This window comes from Rhinoraja longicauda, chromosome 38, assembly GCF_053455715.1.
Source record: "Rhinoraja longicauda isolate Sanriku21f chromosome 38, sRhiLon1.1, whole genome shotgun sequence".
In the NCBI taxonomy this organism is placed as follows: Eukaryota; Metazoa; Chordata; class Chondrichthyes; order Rajiformes; family Arhynchobatidae; genus Rhinoraja; species Rhinoraja longicauda.
In genome coordinates, this window is record NC_135990.1 from 11,604,752 (window position 1) to 11,630,376 (window position 25,625).

At 44.5% G+C, this 25,625-nt stretch overlaps 1 protein-coding gene across 2 annotated transcripts in view; it reads left to right on the forward strand.

Annotated features, from left to right (window-relative positions):
• The window catches only part of znf592 (zinc finger protein 592), a 150,074-nt gene extending 140,323 nt beyond the window's left edge, over positions 1–9,751 (forward strand). For both annotated transcript variants that reach the window (XM_078429703.1, XM_078429704.1), the window contains exon 10: positions 476–9,751. In XM_078429703.1, the coding sequence (XP_078285829.1) occupies positions 476–964 (489 nt within the window). In that variant the 3' untranslated portion in view covers positions 965–9,751. The remainder of the gene's footprint in view (positions 1–475) is intronic.
• Positions 9,752–25,625: the final 15,874 nt, after the last annotated feature.

Consider the following 25,625-nt stretch of genomic DNA (forward strand, 5'->3'; position numbering starts at 1 on the left):
TCCAGCATCCTCCCACATCCCAAAGATGTCCAGATTTGTAGGTTAATCAGCTTCTGTAAATTGCCTCTACTATGTAGGGAGTGGATGAGAAAGTGGGATAACATAGAACTAGTGTGAATGGGCGATCGGAGTGGACTCGGTGGACTGAAGGGCCTGTTTCCATGCTGTATCTCTAAACTAAACTAAATTAAAAAAGTAGTTGAAATACGTGGGAAGAACAGCAGGTGCTGGTTTACACCAAAGATAGACACAAAATGCTGGAGAAACTCAGCGAGACAGGCTGTTGGATGGCCTTTTGGGTTGAGACCCTTCTTCAGAAGCGTCACCCATTTCTTCTCTCCAGAGATGCTGCCTGTCCCGTTAAGTTACTCCAGCATTTTGTGTCTTATCTCCTAAATGAATAAGCAAGGTTTGCAGTCCATGTCTGCTTCTAGATGCCAGTCTTGTGATTGCTAATTGTCATTTCCTTTTTGAGGTGGACTTGCCTGGCAAGCGCGTGGCAAGTGACTCGGAAGCAGCTGGGCAGCCGAACTCTAACGCCATAGCATCACTTGCCAAGAGGCTGAAGGTCGCAGTGTTCAAACAGTACAGATGTTCCAAGTGTGGTTACATGACCAAGAGCAAAGCCGATTTCCAGGAACACATACCTCAGCACAAGACCGACGGTTCGACCTTCCAGTGCTCGCAGTGCGGTCTCTGTTACACGTCTGCACTCTCCCTGAACAGGCACCTCTACATCGTCCACAAGTTCAAAGAACCCGAGAAGCTGCAAGCAGACGTGGTTCGCGAAAACGGGCGAGGCGCGCACCGCAGGGAGTCGAACACCACGTCGGAGGACGACGTCGATCTCCAGTGCCACGTCTGCAAGGAAACTCTTGACAGTGAAACAGCTTTGAGCGTGCACGTTCGGACTCACGGAATGAGGGTCATGTTATCCAAGCAGAATGGAGGGCCAGAACAGTGATTCCGTCAGTGCAGAGGAGAGATAGGTCAAGTCTCCAAATCTCCGTCATCCAGGGCAGTGATAAGCCTGGTTCACAGATACATAGCACAGCAACGTACAAACAAGTAAAGGAAAGTGGTCCTCATTCAAAGCTGACCGATAGGATTCTCTCTGCCCATGACAGTGGAGCAAGTGTTGCTTCTGGATCCCTCGTCCTGGTTTCTATTGTTTCTTGTTGTTGTCGAAAGATTAGTTTTTATACTTTGTACAGCCCAATGCACAATAGAAGTTCACAGGGAAAGCAAGCCAAGCATGCTCTCTGCGCCCTCCGCCTCTCAGTGCCCTCAAACATCTGTGACTATTTGTTTCACGTAACCTTGCATGCCTGTCTCAAGCCCAGCTTTCAGTTCAACTCTCCACAGGCTTGTGTAGCTCACAGTCCATAATGTCACAAAATAAAAGCACGTCTCACTGCTTCTGTACCGGGCCATATTAGGCCAGAATTGGGTGTTAGAATTTCAGTACCTCCCTCTTCAGAAGCCGTTTTAGTGGCTCAAAGTGAATGGTTCCCTTCCTTTTTAAAAGTTGACGTTTGACGTGCATGCAATGAGGATTCACAACGTAATGTAGGTCCGTTTAAATATCCTCATCTTCCCCCACCCTTATTTAAAAGTAAATAGAGAGATTATACTATGAAGAAATGTCTGCAGGCATTGGCAGTGCCCCTTTCTCATCATTTGTTTTGTTGTGCCATTCTTCATTGATTGTTTTCATTTTATTTTGTGGCTTTCTATCGACTGGTTTCCTTCGATCTCCTTGCCCGTCAACAAAGCATCCAAGTGTTTTTGACACGTGCCCTCATCTGCCTGTTACAGTTTCATCCTCTCTCTACGAACAGATTAATAAGCACGCTGCACAGTGTCAGACAGTTGCTTGTGGAAAATTTACTTTGGAATCGCAGGCCTAAGTCTCCTTACGTTTTACTCCAGTGTAACAATGTTGTGAATGTAATGCAGAGTCATTGCTCAAAAATGTGACTGTGTTTCCGGTTTGTGCAGTAATCTAAGGTTGGTTCTGATAAACCCCATAGTTTATCAAGACTGTATCCCTTTCACGACGCATATCCAAGGTACCCCAGGGGTTGTCTTATCATCACCTGTGTGGTAACTCCCCCTCATTCCTGAGGCCTGCATGCAAGGGTGACATTTTTTGAGAGCTTTGTGACATTGCTGACAGTTAAGTTTTATCATTTTTCCTGTTTCACGGCCTCTAAGTTGGTGACAGACCACTTCCCAGTCTTCCGGAACTTAGCCAGAGTCCTGAAGTTTCTTCTCTACCTTCCCACTGTGTCCTTCAATAACCCTGATATTTATCTACCTTCATACAGTTTGGGACATCTAGCAACTCCGCAGTTATAATATGGAACTATTATCAAGACACCGACATTAACTATCCAAAGTTCCCAAGTCTTTGTGTCTTTCTCCATGGTAAAAACAGAGGAGAAATATTCATTGAGTATCTCACCATCTTCCTGTGGCTCCCGACATAGATGGCCACCTTGGTTTCTGACGCGTCCTGTTTTCTCCCTGATTACCCTTTTTTCTCAATATACTTACAACATTGCTTTGGGTTCTCCTTAATCTTATCTGCCAGATGTTTCTGTTCTCCTGATTTCCTTCTTGTGTATGGTGCTCGATCCACAAGACTCCTCAAGGGTATACATTTAATCCCAGGTGCCTGCACCAGCCTGATGCCATCTTTTTCCTGACCTGAGCCTTAATTTCCCGCACTGGGTGCAGCACGGTGGCGCAGCGGTAGAGTTGTTGCTTTACAGTGCTTGCATCGCCAGAGACCCGGGTTCCATCCCGACTACGGGTGCTGTCTGTACGGAGTTTGTACGTACTCCCCGTGACCGCGTGAGGTTTTTCCGAGATCTTCGGTTTCCTCCCACACTCCAAAGTCGCACAGGTTTGTAGGTTAATTGGCCTGGGTTTGTGTACTTGGATAAGTGTAAATTGTCCCTAGTGCTTGTAGGCTTGTGTTAACGTGCGGGGATCGCTGGTCGGTGCGGACTCGGTGGGTCGATGGGCCTGTTTTCGTGCTGTATCTATAAACTAAACTAAATCAGCTAAGGTTCCATACTCATGTCCATCATGGCCTTTCTCTAACAGGAATATGCAGACCGTAAATCTCTCTGTCCCACTTTTATAAAAGTGAGAAACTTTAAAAGTGTTAAAGTTGATTGAAATAGGTTGTTTGTCAGCAAAGGGACTTTGGAAAATGGGATGCTTTTAAATTTCTGTCCAATTCCTTCAAAGTTCTTCCCAATTTAGAACATTATAGACCAGCCTTGTCCTTTTCCGTAACTATGTTAAAACAAATAGAAATATGGATGTCAGTCCCAAAGTCCTTGATCACTGACATCTCAGTCACTTGCCCTGCACTACTTCCTAAGAGTAGGACAAGCTTTATGCCCTTTCTTGTAGGGCCATCTATATATTGCCAAAGGAAACATTCCAAAACACACTTGACAAATTTGCATCCCATCTAAGCCTGTTGGCACGATGGTAGTCCCGGTTTATAATAGGAAAATTAAAGTACCCCACTACGTACACCCTGTTATTCTTGCGACTATCTGCAATCTCCCAGCATATTCCTTCCTCTAATTCCCGTTGACTATTTGGGGGCCAACAGTACACTGCCATCCCCTTTTCATTTCTCAGCTCAACCATATAACCTCACTTAACAATCCCGCAGTACTGCTGTGACGTTCTCCTTAATTTAAACATTGAACATCCCCATCCCCCAGAGAATCCAGTACAAAATCCTCCTCATGACCTACAAAGCCCTCCATAACCTGGCCCCATCCTACCTGACTGACCTCCTCCACAGATACACTCCCACCTCCACCCTCCGCTCTGCTGCTGCCAACCTCCTGTCCCCCCCCATCCGGACCAAACTCTGATCCTGGGGGGACAGGGCTTTCTCCATCGCTGCTCCCACCCTCTGGAACTCACTACCCCAAACCGTCAGAGACTCCTCCTCACTCACCACATTCAAAACATCGCTGAAGTCTCACCTGTTCAGCACTGCCTTCAACCACTGACCGTCACCTCACCTTCTGTCTCCTTTTTCTGTTCGTTTACTTATTTATCTATTTATTTTCTTCTCTATGTTCTAGTAATCCATGTAAAGCGTCTTTGAGTGTTTGAAAAGCGCTATATAAATGTAATGCATTATTATTATTATTATTAACAGTACATCACAGGAATGGGCTCTTCAGCCCGCATTGTTTGTGCCGAACATGATACCAAGTTAAACTGATCTCATCTGCCTGTACATGATCCATATCACTTTATTCCTTGCACTCCAATGCGCCTATCTAAAAGCCTCTTAAAAGCCACTATTGTATCTGCCACCACCACTATCCCTGGCAATGCATTCCAGGCCTCCACCACTCTCTGTGTAACAAAAACAACGTGTCCCACACATCTCTCCCCCTCTCACCTTATAGCTATGCCCTCTAGTGTTCAATATTTCCACCCTGGTGGTAAAAAAAGGTTCTGACTGTCTTCCTTACCGACCCCTCTCACACTTTGTTGAAATGAGAAAGATCTGCTTCCAGTTCTTAATTTATTGCGGTTGAACAGGTTTGTGATAGTTTCTGGCCCGAAATGAGCAGACTACCATGAAACGACACAGGTGAAGTCACGAGAAGTGATAAGCCCCCAGAATTTTAATTACAATTTTAAATATATATATTATGTCAATAGACAATAGGTGCAGGAGGAGGCCATTCGGCCCTTCGAGCCAGCACCGCCATTCAATGTGATCATGGCTGATCATTCTCCAATCAGCACCCCAATCAGTTCCTGCCTTCTCCCCATACCCCCTGACTCCACTATCCTTAAGAGATCTATCTAGCTCTCTTTTGGATGCATTCAAATGTGATTTTTGGTAATACAATCGGCCTGAACTCTAATTTAAATTGGAAATTCTATTAGTCTTGCCATTCTGGCCTGGAGTAGGTCTATCTGCTTGTTATCAGAGGGGTTAATCTGCAGAGTGCACTGGCTCTTACATTGCATCCTCTGCACAGTACGCATGCTGATCAGAATTAACGTTGGTGTAGGAAGGAACTGCAGATGCTGGTTTACACCAAAAATAAACACAAGATGCTGGAGCAACTCAGAGGATCAGGCAGCATCTCTGGAGAAAAGGAAAAGTGATGTTTCTGGTCAAGACCCTGCTTCAGACTGAAGTCGAAAGACTGAAGTCTGAAGAAGGGTCTCGACCCGAAACATCACCTATTCTTTATCTCCAGGGATGCTGCCTGACCCGCTGAGATACTCCAGCATTTTGCATCTAGAGTTCATATTGGGATTGAAAATGGCTCTCCTCTGAGATACCAGAATGCAGAGGACCAAATAAGATGACAAGTGGTTGAAGTCAATTAGATCTTCTGAATCACTAACATCTTTGTTAAGATGTAAGATGAAATACAAGGAGATGTTCGTTTATACAAAACAAAAGACACAAGGTGCTGGAGTAACTCAACGGGTCAGGCAGCATCTCTGGAGAGCATGGATAGGTGATGTTTCAGAGTAGGATCCTTCTGATTGCCAGGCTTTGATCTGCCCCCACCACTCTTCCAGCTATCTCCCCCTACCCCCACCACAATCAGCCTGAAGTAGGGTCCTGACCCCAAAACATCACCTATCCATGCTCTCCAGAGATGCTTCCTGACCTGTTGTCGAGCACTTTGTGTCATTTTTTTGTAAGATGCAAAGTAGCAGTTTTCTGAGGACCAGCAGAATTTTCAAACAGATAATCCCGAATAAGATTGTCCACATCTTCAAAAGGCAAAGTGTGAGACAAAATTGCACATCATCCTCTATTAAATATGAGAGAAATGACTGTAATCATGAATTAGATTTTTTTGAAATTATTAAATTGAAAATTTTGGTACTGAGCTAGATTTTCAACCAGATCTCGTAAAAAAAACTCAAGCACTGGGTGCTCAATTTTACTGAAATTAAATTATGGTGTCTGACCCTGGTACTGGTTACCAGAAACCATAGTTGGGTTTCTAAAATCATGAAGTAGCCAAATGGCTAATAACCACCGAACCATTCCTTTTAGTTCAATCTTCAATCCCCAATACATTTTAGGATGAGATGAGATTTCAAGATGCAGGGGGTTTTAGTAAATTGTACAAATCAATTTGTGGAGTTATTTCAGATGTTTCTCCTCACTGAGTGCAAAATGTGCAACGGATCCCTGACAAGTGCAAGGAAACTGAGCCTTGGGCAAGGGTACACACTATGGGTCATACTGGGGGACCTAACCAGCCGTGGAGTCCAACAGGCCCACCCTGGCCAACATGTCCCAGCTACACTAGTCCCACCTGTCAGCATTTGGTCCATATCCCTCCAAACCTGTCCTATCCATGTACCTGTCTAATTGCTTCTTAAATGTTGGGATAGTCCCAGCCTCAACTACCTCCTCGGGCAGCTTGTTCCATACATCCAAACGCCCTTTGTGTGGAAAAAGCTACCCCTCAGATTCCTATTAAATCTTTTCCCCATCACCTTAAACCTATGTCCTCTTGTCCTCGATTCACCTACTCTGGGCAAGAGACTCTGTGCATCTACCCGATCTATTCCTCTCATGCTCTTATACACCTCTATGAGATCACCCCTCATCTTCCTGTGCTCCAAGGAATAGAGTCCCAGCCTACTCAACCTCTGCCTATAGCTCACACCTTCTAGTCCTGGCAATATCCTCATCAATTTTCTCTGTACCCTTTCCAGCTTGACAACATCTTTCCTCTACAGTGCCCTCCATAATGTTTGGGACAAAGACCCGTCATTTATTTATTTGCCTCTGTACTCCACAATTTGAGATTTGTAATTTAAAAAATCACATGTGGTTAAAGTACACATTGTCAGATTTTATTAAAGGGCATTTTTATACGTTTTGGTTTCACCATGTAAAAATTACAGCTGTGTTTATGCATCATCCCCCCATTTTGGGGCACCATAATGTTTGAGACACATGGCTTTACAGGTGTTTGTAGTTGTTCAGGTGTGTTTAATTGCCTCCTTAATGCAGGTATAAGAGAGCTCTCAGCACCTAGTCTTTCTTCCAGTCTTTCCATCACCTTTGGAAACTTTTATTGCTGTTTATCAACATGAGGACAAAGGTTGTGCCAATGAAAGTCAAAGAAGTCATTATGAAACTGAGAAACAAGAATAAAACTGTTAGAGACATTGGCCATACCTTGGGCTTACCAAAATCAACTGTTTGGAACATCATTAAGAAGAAAGAGAGCATTGGTGAGCTTACTAATCGCAACGGGACTGGCAGGCCAAGGAAGACCTCCACAGCTGATGACAGAATCCCCTCTATAATAAAGAAAACCCCCAAACACTTGTCTGACAGATCAGAAACACTCTTCAGGAGTCAGGTGTGGATTTGTCAATGACCATTGTCTGCAGAAGACAGCCATGATACAGAGGCTACACTGCAAGATGCAACCACTAGTTAGCCACAACAATAGGATGGCCAGATTACAGTTTGCCAAGAAGTATTTAAAAAAGCAACCACAGTTCTGGAAAAAGGTCTTGTGGACAGATGAGATGAAGATTGGCCTATATTAGAGTGATTGGCAAGAGCAAAGTATGGAACTGCCCAAGATCCAAAGCATACCACATCTGTGAAACACGGTGGTGGGGGTGTTATGGCCTGGGCATGTATTGCTGCTGAAGGTACTGGCTCACTTATCTTCATTGATGATACAACTGCTGATGATAGTAGCATAATAAATTCTGAAGTGTATAGACACATCCTATCTGCTCAAGTTCAAGCAAATACCTCAAAACTCATTGGCCGGCAATTCTACAACAAGATGATGATCCCAAACATACTGCTAAAGCAACAAAGGAGTTTTTTAAAGCAAAAAATGGTCAATTCTTGAGTGGTCAAGTCACTCACCCGATCTAAACCCAATTGAGCATGCCTTTTATATGCTGAAGAGAAAACTGAAAGGGACTAGCCCCAAAACAAGTATAAGCTAAAGATGGCTGCAATACAGGCCTGGCAGAGCATCACCAGAGAAGACACCCAGCAACTGATGATGTCCATGAATCGCAGACTTCAAGCAGTCATTGCATGCAAAGGATATGCAACAAAATACTAAACATGACTAATTTACATTATATTGTTGTGTCCCAAACATTATGGTGCCCTGAAATGGGGGGACTATGTATAAACTCTGCTGTAATTTCTACATGGTGAAATCAAAATGTATAAAAATGGCCTTTATTAAAATCTGACAATGCGCACTTTAACTACATGTGATTTTTTTTCTATTACAAATCTCAAATTGTGGAGTACAGAGGCAAATAAATAAATGATGGGCCTTTGTCTCAAGCATTATGGAGGGCACTGTATAACACGGTGCTCAGAACTGAACGCAGTACTCGAAATTTCACCTTTCACCTTTCCCCTTTCTCCTCCCTTTCCTTCCCCGGTTGCAGTTAACATCCACAAGTGGGCTTTGCTTGTCTGGAAAGCTTTGTGACAAGTAGTTTTCCTGTCAGACCAGGTTGTGCATTGGTCTGTTTGTCTGTTTTTTCCCCGTCTCTCTGCGCCCATTGTGAAAGCGGAGGCGGTGAGAGGGGGGGGGCGGGTGACTTCGCCTTCCTCGCTGCAACTCGCTTCAGATTGCAGCCAATTAATGGGAGCATCCATCCCTCTCCCCATGTTTGGCGGTGTGTAACACATTCCCTCTCTGTCCACTCATTCCCGTTACGCAGACATTGTAGAATGTATGAGATCGAATTTGCAGTCGACGCCAACGTTTCTCTGCGTGAACGGCCAGTGCCGTGAGAAAGGATGCTCGCTAATCTGGCTTATGCACTGCCATTCCCTCTGGTACCAATGTGAATGGCACTAAAGTAGTTTACAGGAGGACCAAATAAAGTATTTTAAAAGATTTTTCTTTTCTTTTTTAAACTGGTGTAATTCCCTGCATAAATGACCACTGTACTGTATCTTAAGTTTTATAAAATTAATTCCTTTAAAGAAAAATGTATCTCCCATATTACTCAATTTTATAAATTACTTTGGAGATTTATATTTAATTGTAGTCATATTGACTAAAGTTTTCACATACTTTCTATTTAAGTGCTGTACTACCTTACACTGTCTTGTTTGAAGTGATCTGTGTTCTATTACACTTTGAGGGCATATTCTAGACTCCAAGCAAAACTCTATTGAGACACAGGCGTCTCTCTCCTGCTTCCCAGGTTTTCATGTCACGTGGCACCCTCTACTCATGAGTGGTGCCTTACCTGGCCCAAAGAGATTGTTAGCTTGTGTTTACTGTGTAGATGATATTTGGTAAACTTCTATCAATCCAGAGAAGCCGAATCTTAATTGGAGTCTGGAGTTTACCACTTAATATTTTTGAGCCGGAATTTAGCTCCATTATTCACTGATAAACAGTCAAAGTAATTTAAAATATTTATCTGGATTTCAGCTCTGTTCACTTCCTTATTTCAGTGTCTTGATACAATATATATATATGAACATTTGTACTTTTTGATAAATGTCTATCGCAGTGTGTAGAGAGGCGATTTGCAAGGTATCCCATATAGTTTGCTCAAGATAGTTCTACATGTTATCAGGGATTTTTCCCCACCCCAAGCCATCCATCACCCCTCTATTTAATCTGCATCGGCCTCTGTGCCTTCTTATTATGTTTACTTTAAAATATTTCAAATAAAAGCAACAAAGTGAATTGAACAGCCTCTCCTTTACAGTCATCTCTGCATTGCTATAAATATGTCCTCTACAAATATTTACGTCGTAAGTTCAGCAATTATCCTGTGGCAGCCTCAGTATGTCAGAGGGTGCTCTGTTTTATAAGGCTAGGAACATTTCACCAAATAAAACAGAATATTATACTTCTGTAAAATGCCTCCCCTTAATGCTGAGAAGACTAATAATCTCTTCAGTAAATATTTAAGTTGGGCAGTGCACACCTCTGAAATTATGGTGTGGTGGGAGTGGAGAGAGACTTGAGAAGATGTGGGCCACTATTGATTATAGCTGGCTAAAGATTTTCTTACTGTCTGCAGCTTTCAGACTTGAGTCACACCGCTGCAGTTTTTTTTTTTTAAGTTAATGCTTTCAAATAGCAAATTGTTTGTCTAAAGTACTTTGTTAAATCTGCAGAATAGCTTTAATTAATTTGGATTTGCTGTTAGCGCAAAGACCCAGTCACTGATTTCTGCATTCCTCCAACCTCAGCATCTTCTGCCGCTCCCAATAGACAATAGGTGCAGGAGGAGGCCATTCGGCCCTTCGAGCCAGCACCGCCATTCAATGTGATCATGGCTGATCATTCTCAATCAGTACCCCGTTCCTGCCTTCTCCCCATGCCCCCTGACTCCGCTATCCTTAAGAGCTCTATCCCACTTCCCAATAACGGCTCAACAGCATCCTAACCTCAGTAACTCGTTATCCAAACCTCGCCATTTCTTTCCTTTTCAAACGTTCCCATCTTTTTGACCAAGTCTACTTCTTCTTGTGTAAGGCATGCACAGCCTAAAGTTGTAGGTCAAGGGTAGCATCCAGGCCAGGGCAGCATCTGTTGCTGGGTAGATGGCCTTGTGTTTGGTCACAGGTAACAAATCATTAAATCAAATTCTTTGTACATGTTAATACTGATTATCCTTGTTATAACAGACCAATAGGGGAGGAAAGGTGAAGGAAGGGACTGCAGATGTTGGTTTAAACCAAAGATAAACACAAAAAGGTGGAGCAGGTTACCCTGGCGAAAAAGCAATAGGTGACGTTTCAGGTCGAGACCCTTCTTCAGACTGAGAGTCAGGTGATGGGAAAACGAGAGATAAAGACGGTGATATAGAGAGATATAGAACAAATGAATGAAAACTATGCAAAAAAAGTAACAATGATAAAGAAAACAGCCCATTGTTAGCTGTGGGCTAGGTGAAAATGAGTTACAGACAATGAGATGCAACAAGACGACTTGGGTGAGGGAGGGATGGAGAGAGAGGGCATGCAAGGGTGACTTAAAGTTAGAGAAATCAATATTCATACCACTTGATTGTAAGCTTCCCAAGCAAAATATGAGGTGCTGTTCCTCCAATTTGCGTTTGGACTCACCGACAATGGAGGAGGCCCAGGACAGAAAGGTCAGTGTGGGGATGGGAATTAAAGTGTTTGGCAACCGGCCAAGAAAGGAGGTAAATACGTACAGTATTGGAAAAACTGCCAATAAACCTACACTAAACATGACGCACTATAAACAGGAAAGGACACAAAATACACAATACTTTAAACATTGTAAATACATTTTAAAAAGTTACCATATTGCAATTTCATTTTGAACTCAGTGGAACTCAGTTCCTGATATGAACAACACCTCGGTTACAACAGATTTTGTTCGCAATAACCAAATTCATAATAAAGAGGGTAGGCTATATTTATTGGGGGGGGAAAAACTGCAGATGCTGGAGTAACTCAGCGGGTCAGGCAGCATCTCTGGAGAGAAGGAATGGGTGACGTTTCGGGTCGAGACCCTTCTTCAGACTGATGTCAGGGGAGGGGGTGGGACAAAGGTAGAATGTAGTCGGAGACAAGAAGACTAGTGGGAGAACTGGGAAGGGGGAGGGGATAGAGAGGGAAAGCAGGGACTAACTGAAGTTAGAGAAGTCAATGTTCATACTGCTGGGGTGTAATTACAATGCTATATTTATATCTGGTTAACTATATTTCTGGAAGGACCTTGGAAAGTTTTTCTATGGTAAAGTAAGTACATTTAAGTTAATGAACAATTTTGATAACTGAAAATGCATTCTAATATCTCAGTTTTCTTAATACAGTGGATAGTTTTGCAGAGCATTGTGCCGATTTCCCAGTGCTGTCACATTCAGCAATTCCAATGACCCTACTTTTCGGAACAGGATATTGAACCTGAACGTGAAGAAATACCTGACTGATTGATTCTGCATCAAATGCAATGGTAGGTTTTGCTGACATTCTGTCTTCACTAGACATTGTTTTAATTTCTAAATAAAATGGATGTTTCATGGTAGGCAGACGGAGTACTGGAGAAATTTAACCAACAGCATTCAATGAAGGAGCCAGTCAGAAGATCACAGGGGCGGCACAGTTATGCAGCTGGTAGAGCTGCTGCCTCACAACGCCAGAGACCCGAGTTCGATCCTGACTACAGGTGCGGCGTTTCAGGTTGAGACCCTTCTTCAGACTGATGTCAAGGGGGCGGGACAAAGGAAGGATATAGGTGGAGACACGAAGACAGTGGGAGATCTGGGAAGGGGGAGGGGAAGAATGCGCTCGGTCCGCGTTAACCAATCTGATCTCCCGGTGGTTGAGCATTTCAACTCCCATTCCAAGTCTGACCTTTCTGTCATGGGCCTCTTCCAGTGCCATAGTGAGTCCCACCGGAAATTGGAGGAACAGCACCTCATATTTCGCCTAGGAAGCTTGCAGCCCAGTGGTATGAACATTGACTTCTCCAACTTTAGATAGTTCCTCTGTCCCTCTCTTCTCGTCCCCCTTCCCAGATCTCCCACTCTTCCTGTCTCCACCTATATCCTTCCTTTGTCCCGCCCCCCCTGACATCAGTCTGAAGAAGGGTCTCGACCCGAAACGTCGCCCATTCCTTCTCTCCTGAGATGCTGCCTGACCTGCTGAGTTACTCCAGCATTTTGTGAATAAATACCTTCGATTTCTACCAGCATCTGCAGTTATTCTCTTACACTGACTACGGGTGCTGTCTGTGCGGAGTTTGCACGTTCTCCCTGTGACCCTGTTTCCTCCCACATCCCAAAGAGGTGCGTGCGGGTTTTGCAGGTTGATTGGCCCTCTGTAAATCTCCCCTATTGTGCGGGGAATGGATGAGAAAGTGGGATCACATAGAACTAGTGTGAACGGGTAATCGACGGTCAACATGGAGTCAGTGAGCCAAGGGGCTTGTTTCCATGCTGTATTTTTTAATCTGTTCAATCGGTCAGGTGAGCTGCAGAGAGAGAGTACAATCCAATGGTGCCATTTGAATCCAGTATTGAATATATTGTCTATTATCAGTAAAATGATCCCTTTTAGGACCAGTTTTAAATCTACACCCATATTGAAGGGCTCAAGGCATAGCTTGTCAAACTTGTTTTGAGTAAGCTTGTTCAAAATGCCATTTAGCGGATACTGTCATTTGAATCCAGTATTGCATGTATACAGGTCTGCTCATTTAAATACAGCGCTGATTATTTTCACACAGTCAGTGGATTAAAATCCAGTTTGCATATTGTATGAATATTTCATCTGCAGATTATATAAGGTCAATACACTGGAATTTAGAAGGATGAGGGGGGATCTTATTGAAACATATAAGATAATTAGGGGATTGGACACATTAGAGGCAGGAAACATGTTCCCAATGTTGGGGGAGTCCAGAACAAGGGGCCACAGTTTAAGAATAAGGGGTAGGCCATTTAGAACGGAGATGAGGAAGAACTTTTTCAGTCAGAGAGTGGTGAAGGTGTGGAATTCTCTGCCTCAGAAAGCAGTGGAGGCCAGTTCGTTGGATGCTTTCAAGAGAGAGCTGGATAGAGCTCTTAAGGATAGCGGAGTGAGGGGGTATGGGGAGAAGGCAGGAACGGGGTACTGATTGAGAGTGATCAGCCATGATCGCATTGAATGGCGGTGCTGGCTCGAAGGGCTGAATGGCCTACTCCTGCACCTATTGTCTATTGTCTAGGACGCAAAATGCTGGAGTAATTCAACGGGTCAGGCAGCATCTCAGGAGAGAAGGAATGGGTGACGTTTCCGGGTCGAGACCCTTCTTCAGACTGATGTCAAAGATAGGATGTTGTAGAGACAGGAAGACAATGGGAGAACTGGGAAGGGGGAGGGGAAAGAGAGGGAACAGAAGAACTATCTGAAGTTGGAGAAGTCAATGTTCATACCGCTGGGGTGTAAACTGCCCAAGCGAAATATGAGATGCTGTTCCTCCAATTTGCGCTGGGCCTCACTACGACAATGGAGGAGGCCCATGACTGGAAGGTCAGACTGGGAGTGGGAGGGGGAGTTGAAGTGCTGAGCCACCGGGAGATCAAGTTGGTTAAGGCGGACTGAGCGGAGGTGTTGAGCGAAACGATCGCCGAGCCTGCGTTTGGTCTCGCCGATGTAGAGACGTTGACATCTGGAACAGCGGATACAATAGATGAGGTTTCCACTCCATTCAAAGACCCAAACAGTCTTTCCAGGTGAGGCAGAGGTTCACCTGCACCTCCTCCAAGAAGGGTCTCGACCCAAAATGTCACCCATTCCTTCTCTCCTGAGATGCTGCCTGACCGACTGAGTTACTCCAGCATTTTGCATCTACCTTCAACTTGAACCTTGAGCCATTTAGAACTGAGATGAGGAAAAACTTTTTCAAATACAGAGCGAGAGAGAGAGAGATTTAGAACGGAGATGAGGAAAAAACACTCAGAGTTGTAAATCTGTGGAATTCTCTGCCTCAGAAGGCAGTCGTGGCCAATTCTCTGAATGCATTCAAGAGAGAGCTAGATAGAGCTCTTAAGGATAGCGGTGTCAGGGGGTATGGGGAGAAGGCAGGAACGGGGTACTGATTGAGAATGATCAGCCATGATCACATTGAATGGCGGTGCTGGCTCGAAGGGCCGAATGGCCTCCCTCTGCACCTATTGTCTATTGAACCAGCATCTGCAGTTATTTTCCTACATAAAAAATCAGGTCATGCCCCCTTGCTTGATAAGTTATGACCAACGCATTATAAAACTATCAAGAGTCAAGACTTTGATCCCTCTTTAATGTAATCTATTCTGAAGGCCACACTTGGATTTTATATATCCGCGATACAATTGTCATTTGGTCAGTATATTTCAGTTCCAAGTATGGAAGTCTATATCCTGGTTGCTAGCATTATAAAGAATTTGTGATCCGTGCATTCCTGACCACAGAATAAAATGTTCCTTGTTTATCAGGTTCTTGATATGTTAAACAAACAATCTGCCAAACTGCATGTCACATGAGTAGCAGATCTTTTTCCTTTTCTTCAATGACGAGCAATTTCTAATCTTGATGGCTGTGATTGAAGTGTCCTATGTTTTACAAATTAGTTAATTCTTCCAAAAATTATATCTGTCGATATCTATGGGAGTGGCGCTATGTGCAGCGGTAGAGTTGCTGCCTTACAGCGCCAGACACCCGGGTTTGATCCTGACTATGGGTGCTTGACTGTACGGAGTTCATACGTTCTCCCTGTGACTGCGTGGGTTTTCTCCGGGTGCTCCGGTTTCATCCCACACTCCAAAGACGTGCAGTTTGTAGGTGAATTGGCTTTGGTAAAATTGTCCCTAGTGCATAGAATAGAACTAATGTACTGGTGATTGCTGGTGGTCCGTTGTAACTAAGTAAGGGGTTAAATGCACTGATCAGCCAAAACATTATGACCTGATGAGCCAAAACATTATGACCACCTGCCTAATATGCTGTTGGTCCTCCGTGTGCAGCCCCATATGCAGCAGGGTGCGATGCACTGTGTATTGTGACACATTCCTCCCGTGACCACCATTAAAATTTTCTGTGACTTGTGCCACAGTCGACCTTCTGTCGGTTCGGACCAGACGGGATAGCCTTCGTTGCCCTCGCGCATCGATGAGCCTTGGGCGCCCAACACCCTGTCTGTCGCCGATTTGTGGTTTGTCCCTCCTCGGACCACTGTCAGCAGGTACTCACCACTGCTGACCGGGAGCGCCCCACAAGCCTTGCCGTTTCAGAGATGCTCTGACCCAGTCGTCTGGCCATAACAACTTGGCCCTTGTCAAAAGTCGCTCAGGTCTTTACTCCTGCCCATTTCTCCTGCATCCAACACGTCAACTTCAAGAACTGACTGTTCACTTGCTGCCTAATATATCCCACCCCTTGACAGGTGCCATTGTCACAAGATAATCAATGTTATTCACTTCGCCTGTCAGTGGTCATAATGTTTTGACTGATTGGCAGTTTTTCCAATACTGTACATACACCAATAAACATACACTAAACATGACGCACTGTAAACGGGAAAGAACACAAAATACACAATACTTTAAAAAACATTGTAAATACATCCCTGGTGTCCCAAATCATCCCAAATGATAATAAAACCTGGTCAAATACAAAGAGATAGAGAGAGAGAGATTTAGAACGGAGATGAGGAAAAACTTTTTCACTCAGAGTTGTAAATCTGTGGAATTCTCTGCCTCAGAAGGCAGTGGAGGCCAATTCTCTGAATGCATTCAAGAGCGAGTTAGACAGAGCTCTTAATGATAGTGGAGCCAGGGGGTAAGGGGAGAGGGCAGGAACGGGGTACTGATTATCATATCATCATATCATATCATATATATACAGCCGGAAACAGGCCTTTTCGGCCCTCCAAGTCCGTGCCGCCCAGCGATCCCCGTACATTAACACTATCCTACACCCACTAGGGACAATTTTTACATTTACCCAGCCAATTAACCTACATACCTGTACGTCTTTGGAGTGTGGGAGGAAACCGAAGATCTCGGAGAAAACCCACACAGGTCACGGGGAGAACGTACAAATTGTGAATGATCAGCCCAGATCGCATTGAATGGCGGTGCTGGCTCGAAGGGCCAAATGGCCTACTGCACCTATTACATAGAAAACATAGAAAATAGGTGCAGGAGTAGGCCATTCGGCCCTTCGAGCCTGCACCGCCATTCAATATGATCATGGCTGATCATCCAGCTCAGTAACCTGTACCTGCCTTCTCTCCATATCCCCTGATCCCTTTAGCCACAAGGGCCACATCTAACCCCCTATTAAATATAGCCAACGAACTGGCCTCAACTACCTTCTGTGGCAGAGAATTCCACAGACTCACCACTCTGTGTGTGAAGAAATGTTTTCTCATCTCGGTCCTAAAAGACTTCCCCCTTATCCTTAAGCTGTGACCCCTGGTTCTGGACTTCCCCAACATCGGGAACAATCTTCCCGCATCTAGCCTCTCTAACCCCTTAAGAATTTTATATGTTTCTATAAGATCCCCCCTCAGTCTTCTAAATTCCAGCGAGTACAAGCCTAGTCCATCCAGTCTTTCTTCATATGAAAGTCCTGCCATCCCAGGGATCAATCTGGTGAACCTTCTCTGTACTCCCTCTAAGGCTATTGTCTATTGTTTATTGACAGAAACAGAGGTTTTACAGAGGGTATGCCTGGGAACTGGTCTGGCTGCCAAGGAATATTAGAGATGTACAAGAGGGGAGAACTGGATGTGCAGAGATATAAATTGAAGCTTATTTCTATACAAGCTAGTTCTGACATCTGATGTTATCAGCACTTATTATTATTTTTCACCCTGAAGGAAAAATGGACTTGTTTTTGCTTCTTATTGTCGTGAACCAATATGCAGTGGGAAAAAAAGTTATTTTGTTTTCTATCCAAGCAAGACATGCTGTACTTGAGTACTTGGGCGGCACGGTAGCGCAGCGGTAGAGTTGCTGCTTTACAGCGAATGCAGCGCCGGAGACTCAGGTTCGATCCTGACTACGGGTGCTGCACTGTAAGGAGTTTGTACGTTCTCCCCGTGACCTGCGTGGGTTTTCTCCGAGATCTTCGGTTTCCTCCCACACTCCAAAGACGTACAGGTATGTGGGTTAATTGGCTGGGTAAATGTAAAAAATTGTCCCTAGTGGGTGTAGGATAGTGTTAATGTACGGGGATCGCTGGGCGGCACGGACTTGGTGGGCCGAAAAGGCCTGTTTCCGGCTGTATATATATGATGATATGATATGATAATCAAACGTTACTGAGGTACAACATATAGTGCAAAAGGGAAAGGAACTGAGGGCAGATTGTAGTGTTAAAGCTACAGAGAAAGTGCTGATAAAAAAAGTGCAAGGGCCACAATGAGGTAGGTTGGGGGTTGGAAATATATCTGCAGCATACGAGGGGTGTGTTTAAGAGTCTGATTACAGCAGGGAAGAATGAATGAATGTTTATTGGCCAAGTATGTGCATATACAAGGAATGTGCCTTGGTGCTCCGCTCACAAATGACAACACAAACATAAAGTTAACAATTAAGAATAAAGCATAAACACATCAAAACAGTAAGGATACAACATTACGGTCTAAACATGTGGGTGAAAATAAACCAGAGCAAAAAAGAGACTACAGACTTTGGTTATTGAGTAGAACTACTTCTCATGGAAAAAAAGCTGTTTTTATGTCTGGCTGTGGCTGCTTTGACAGTCCGGAGTCGCCTTCCAGAGGGAAGTGCTTCAAAGAGTTTGTGGCCAGGGTGAGAGGGGTCAGAGATGATCTTGCCCGCTCGCTTCCTGGCCCTTGCAGTGTACAGTTCGTCAATGGGGGGAAGGTTGCAGCCAACAGCCTTCTCAGCTGATCGAACGATCCGTTGCAGCCTCCGGATGTCGTGTTTGGTGGCTGAGCCAAACCAGACCATGATGGAGAAGGTGAGGACAGACTCAATGATAGCAGTATAGAATTGGACCATCATTGCCTGTGGCAGAAGTTGCCTTTACCAAAATGATTTACTTACTTGGAAAAGCAGGATCCTTTGTGCAATGTATTCACTTTAAAGTCTCTTTAAAAAATAGTTCTCAGAAGCTTATACAGCCACTGAGGGGTCAAATGAAATCTCAGTGCAGCATCTCATTCTCTAACAAAGCAGCACTAACTACAGCTGTGATGTATCTACTTGAATTATGTGCTCAGGACTTGGAACGGCACTTGAATCTGCGATGTTCTAAGTGAGAGTAACAGCACTGAGCCAAACCTGAAACACAGTTGTGTCTACCAGACTGATGGTACAATGGTAAACTCCAAATGCTGGAGTAACTCAGCGTGTCAGGCAGCATCTCTGAATGGAAGGAATGGGTGATGTTTCGGGTCGAGACCCTTCTTCAGACCCTGGCACGATAGTTCTTTAATGTCACACGTACCGAGGCAAGTTGAAACTTTTTTTGTATACAGTCCAATAAATTATTACTATGCATAAGAACAATCCCATATTAAGTAAAACGTGTATAGAAACAGTCCACTGGGACCTTGTGCATGAAACATAGAAACGTAGAAAATAGGTACAGGAGTCGGCCCTTCGATTCAATATGATCATGGCTGATCATAAAGAGGCAATACGGGGAGAAAAGATGAGGTACGAGGGTAAACTAGCCAATAATATAAAGGAGGATAGTAAAAACTTCTTTAGGTATGTGAAGAGGGAAAAAATGGTCAAGGCAAATGTGGGTACCTTGAAGACAGAAGCAGGGGAATTTATTATGAGGAACAAGGAAATGGCAGACGAGTTGAACCGGTACTTTGGATCTGTCTTCACTAAGGAAGATACAAGCAATCTCCCAGATGTTCTTGTGGCCAGAGATCCTAGAGTGACGGAGGAACTGAAGGAAATCCACATTAGGCAGGAAATGGTGTTGGGTAGACTGATGGGACTGAAGGCTGATAAATCCCCAGGGCCTGATGGTCTGCATCTCAGGGTACTTAAGGAGGTGGCTCTAGAAATTGTGGACGCATTGGTGATCATTTTCCAATGTTCTATAGATTCAGGATCAGTTCCTGTGGATTGGAGGGTAGCTAATGTTATCCCACTTTTGAAGAAAGGAGGAAGAGAGAAAACGGGAAATTATAGACCAGTTAGTCTGACATCAGTGGTGGGGAAGATGCTGGAGTCAATTATAAAAGACGAAATTGCGGAGCATTTGGATAGCAGTAACAGGATCGTTCCGAGTCAGCATGGATTTACGATGGGGAAATCATGCTTGACTAATCTTCTGGAATTTTTTGAGTATGTAACTAGGAAATTTGACAGGGGAGAGCCGGTGGATGTGGTGTACCTCGACTTTCAGAAAGCCTTCGACAAGGTCCCACATAGGAGATTAGTGGGCAAAATTAGTGCACATGGTATTGTGGGTAGGGTACTGACATGGATAGAAAATTGGTTGGCAGACAGAAAGCAAAGAGTGGGGATAAATGGGTCCTTTTCAGAATGGCAGGCAGTAACTAGTGGGGTACCGCAAGGCTCGGTGCTGGGACCGCAGCTATTTACAATATACATTAATGACTTGGATGAAGGGATTAAAAGTACCATTAGCAAATTTGCAGGTGACACAAAGCTGGGTGGCAGTGTGAACTGTGAGGAAGATGCTATGAGGTTGCAGGGTGACTTGGACAGGTTGTGTGAGTGGGCGGATGCATGGCAGATGCAGTTTAATGTGGATAAGTGTGAGGTTATCCACTTTGGTGGTAAGAATAGAAAGGCAGATTATTATCTGAATGGTGTCAAGTTAGGAAAAGGGGACGTACAACGAGATCTGGGTGTCCTAGTGCATCAGTCACTGAAAGGAAGCATGCAGGTACAGCAGGCAGTGAAGAAAGCCAATGGAATGTTGGCCTTCATAACAAGAGGAGTTGAGTATAGGAGCAAAGAGGTCCTTCTGCAGTTGTACAGGGCCCTAGTGAGACCGCACCTGGAGTACTGTGTGCAGTTTTGGTCTCCAAATTTGAGGAAGGATATTCTTGCTGTTGAGGGCGTGCAGCGTAGGTTTACTAGGTTAATTCCCGGAATGGCGGGACTGTCGTATGTTGAAAGACTGGAGCGACTAGGCTTGTATACACTGGAATTTAGAATGATGAGAGGGGATCTTATCGAAACATATAAGATTATTAAGGGGTTGGACACATTAGAGGCAGGAAACATGTTCCCAATGTTGGGGGAGTCCAGAACCAGGGGCCACAATTTATGAATAAGGGGTAGGCCATTTAGAACAGAGATGAGGAAAAACGTTTTCAGTCAGAGTTGTAAATCTGTGGAATTCTCCGCCTCAGAAGGCAGTGGAGGCCAATTCTCTGAATGCATTCAAGAGGGAGCTGGATAGAGCTTTTAAGGATAGCGGAGTCAGGGGGTATGAGGAGAAGGCAGGAACGGGGTACTGATTGAGAATGATCAGCCATGATCACATTGAATGGTGGTGCTGGCTCAAAGGGCCGAATGGCCTACTCCTGCACCTATTGTCTATTGTCTATCATCCTAAATCAGTACCCCGTTCCTGCTTTTTCCCCATATCCCTTGGCCTCTGTTCTTGCGTCTGCTTCTGCCACCTTGACACTCTCCACCCCCCCCCCTTTGTCTGGTCCGCGGGGGCCTTGCAGAGTCTGAAGAAGGGTCTCGTCCTGAAACGTCACCCATTCCTTCTCTCCAGTGGTGCTGCCTGACCCACTGAGTTACTCCAGCACTTCGTGTCTATCTTTGCAGCTTGCCTCTTCTGGCTCTGTCATAACATTTCAACTGTGGTGGGACTGCAGTCAAAAGCTGAACCATATTCTGGGAAACCCCGTGCCATTAAGCACAGCGTAGGAACAGTTAAACGAGTGCCGTGCTGACAGAGTACGTAAGGTCATATCAAAATTGGCATTTCAACCAGCTGTAACAAAAATGTGCCTGCTGCTGCCCTCTAGGCTGCAAGAAGCAGTGGGTGACAGAGAAATGAAAGGGTGTACCTGAGAACGGGAAGGTAGACACACACATCTCTAAACTAAACTAAACTTACAGATTCTAGTGAACTGACAAAAGGAACAAGAAAGGAAATGAAACAGTTTTTTTGCCAGGAAGTGATAAAAAACATCAGAGGCAGGAGTACGCCAATCAGCCCCTCAAACAAGCTCCATCTGTCAGATCCTTGCCTTGATCCGAATGTAATAAACACACTTCAAGGACACTGAACATAAACGCTGTGTATTATTCATCCCCCATCCCTTTACATCCTGGCAGCATGGGTCCACTCCCTCTGCTGCTGGTCCAAGTAACCTTTTAACTTCCTCCACTGTTCCGTTCAGCTTAGTCTATTGTCACGTGTGCCGAGGTACAACATTTCTAGATAGACCTCTTAAGGATAGCAGAGTCAGGGGGTATGGGGAGAAGGCAGGAACGGGGTACTGATTGAGAATGATCAGCCATGATCACATTGAATGGCGGTGCTGGCTCGAAGGGCCGAACGGCCTTCTCCTGCACCTATTGTCTATTGTCTAAAAGCTTTTGTTGCGTGCCAACCAGTCAGCGGAAAGACAATGCCCGGTTAACTGCCCTCTTCAGCTTGATTTCGGCTCTGTTCTGTGCATCTTCTGCAGTGATTAATACATGTAAGGCTTCGCTCAGGTGTTTTTCGGTTGGCCTCAGTTTTGCTCCTTCTTGAGCCTCGTTGATCCCTTCCCTGTAATGATCCGTGGGGCTTGGACAGCCTCTGCACGAGAGAAGGCAAGGATGGGTGATCTCACGTTGGCATCTCTTTATAGAAGAGAGACTTTAAAATACTGGTGAACATGTTGCACAAAGGACCCCACTCTTCCGAATAATTAAGATATATTGGTAAAGGCAGCTTCTTCCCTGCTGTAATTAGACTCTTGATCACACCTTTCATATGCTGCAGATATATTTCTGATCTCCCAACCTACCTCATTGTAGCCCTTGCGCTTTTCTGGTCTGCACTTTCTCTGTAGCTTTAACGCTATAATCTGCTCTCAGTTCCTTTCTCTTTTGCACTATGTGTTGTACTTATGTAGGGTTAGATTGTACTCATGCATGAATAGCAAGCAAAATAACATTGTTCCACTGCATCTTAGTACACTTGATAATAAGAAGCAAAAACAAGTACATTTTTCCTTTAGGTGAAATATTATGTGCTGATAACATCAGATGTCAGAACTAGCTTGCAAAGAAATAAGCTTCTATAAGAGTATCACAAATTCCAACAGTTGCATCTTCTTGACTTTCTGCAGTAAGATTGTGGCTGGTGTAATCTTAAATTCATTATCAGATTCCCTCTCTCACCTTTGACTTCCTCGTAGTGTTCCTTATAGAAACACGGTGGCGCAGCGGTAGAGTTGCTGCCTTACAGCGAATGCAGCGCCGGAGACCCGGGTTCGATCCCGACCACGGATGCTGTCTGTACGGAGCTTGTACGTTCTCCCCATGACCTGCGTGGGTTTTCTCCGAGATCTTCGGTTTCCTCCCGCACTCCAAAGACGTATAACATAGCAAAGAAGAGTGGGAAGACAGAGGATTGGGACTCTTTTAAAGAGCAACAAAAGTTAACTAAAAAGGCAATACGGGGAGAAAAGATGAGGTACGAGGGTAAACTAGCCAATAATATAAAGGAGGATAGCAAAAGTTTTTTTAGGTACGTGAAGAGGAAAAAAATAGTCAAGGCAAATGTGGGTCCCTTGAAGACAGAAGCAGGGGAATTTATTATGGGGAACAAAGAAATGGCAGACGAGTTAAACCGTTACTTTGGATCTGTCTTCACTGAGGAAGATACACACAATCTCCCAAATGTTCTAGGGGCCGGAGAACCTAGGGTGATGGAGGAACTGAAGGAAATCCACATTAGGCAGGAAATGGTTTTGGGTAGACTGATGGGACTGAAGGCTGATAAATCCCCAGGGCCTGATGGTCTGCATCCCAGAGTACTTAAGGAGGTGGCTCTAGAAATAGTGGAAGCATTGGAGATCATTTTTCAATGTTCTATAGATTCAGGATCAGTTCCTGTGGATTGGAGGATAGCAAATGTTATCCCACTTTTTAAGAAAGGAGGGAGAGAGAAAACGGGTAATTATAGACCAGTTAGTCTGACATCAGTGGTGGGGAAGATGCTGGAGTCAATTATAAAAGACGAAATTGCTGAGCATTTGGATAGCAGTAACGGGATCATTCCGAGTCAGCATGGATTTACGAAGGGGAAATCATGCTTGACAAATCTACTGGAATTTTTTGAGGATGTAACTAGGAAAATTGACAAGGGAGAGTCAGTGGATGTGGTGTACCTCGACTTTCAGAAAGCCTTCGACAAGGTCCCACATAGGAGATTAGTGGGCAAAATTAGGGCACATGGTATTGGGGGTAGGGTACTGACATGGATAGAAAATTGGTTGACAGACAGAAAGCAAAGAGTGGGGATAAATGGGTCCCTTTCGGAATGGCAGGCAGTGACCAGTGGGGTACCGCAAGGTTCGGTGCTGGGACCCCAGCTATTTACGATATACATTAATGACTTAGACGAAGGGATTAAAAGTACCATTAGCAAATTTGCAGATGATACTAAGTTGGGGGGTAGTGTGAATTGTGAGGAAGATGCAATAAGGCTGCAGGGTGACTTGGACAGGTTGTGTGAGTGGGCGGATACATGGCAGATGCAGTTTAATGTAGGTAAGTGTGAGGTTATTCACTTTGGAAGTAAGAATAGAAAGGCAGATTATTATCTGAATGGTGTCAAGTTAGGAGGAGGGGGAGTTCAACGAGATCTGGGTGTCCTAGTGCATCAGTCAATGAAAGGAAGCATGCAGGTTCAGCAGGCAGTGAAGAAAGCCAATGGAATGTTGGCCTTCGTAACAAGAGGAGTTGAGTATAGGAGCAAAGAGGTCCTTCTACAGTTGTACCGGGCCCTGGTGAGACCGCACCTGGAGTACTGTGTGCAGTTTTGGTCTCCAAATTTGAGGAAGGATATTCTTGCTATGGAGGGCGTGCAGCGTAGGTTCACTAGGTTAATTCCCGGAATGGCGGGACTGTCGTATGTTGAAAGGCTGGAGCGATTGGGCTTGTATACACTGGAATTTAGAAGGATGAGGGGGGATCTTATTGAAACATATAAGATAATTAGGGGATTGGACACATTAGAGGCAGATAACATGTTCCCAATGTTGGGGGAGTCCAGAACAAGGGGCCACAGTTTGAGAATAAGGGGTAGGCCATTTAGAACGGAGATGAGGAAGAACTTTTTCAGTCAGAGGGTGGTGAAGGTGTGGAATTCTCTGCCTCAGAAGGCAGTGGAGGCCAGTTCGTTGGATGCTTTCAAGAGAGAGCTGGATAGAGCTCTTAAGGATAGTGGAGTGAGGGGGTATGGGGAGAAGGCAGGAACGGGGTACTGATTGAGAGTGATCAGCCATGATCGCATTGAATGGCGGTGCTGGCTCGAAGGGCTGAATGGCCTACTCCTGCACCTATTGTCTATTGTCTATTGTTTGTAGGTTAATTGGCTTGGTATAAATGTAAAAATTGTAGATATTTATTCACAAAATGCTGGAGTAACTCAGCAGGTCAGGCAGCATCTCGGGAGAGAAGGAATGGGTGACCTTTCGGGTCGAGACTCTTCTTCAAACTGTAAAAATTGTTCCTAGTGGGTGTAGGATAGTGTTAATGTGCGGGGATCGCTGGTCGGCGCAGACCCGGTGGGACTAAAGGGCCTGTTTCCGCGCTGTATCTCTAAACTAAACATATACAATTCTTAAGGGATTGGACAGGCTAGATGAGGAAAACATTTCAATTTGCTACTATTCAACCTTTGATAATTAAGATGATAATTATCGTTCTCTTCGGGTCTTTTTTTTCCTCACAAAAAATATATAGTTCAGACTTATGAAATACATCTCTGCCTCTGCTGATCTCCCGTCTGACCCTTTCCTTGGTCTATTTTAGTCAACTATCCTCATTCCAGTGTAATTGCCTTTGAGTTTAGTTTGGCAGCTTCCACCCCCACGTTTCCCACCTGAATTTAAAATCCGCTGACGGAGGTA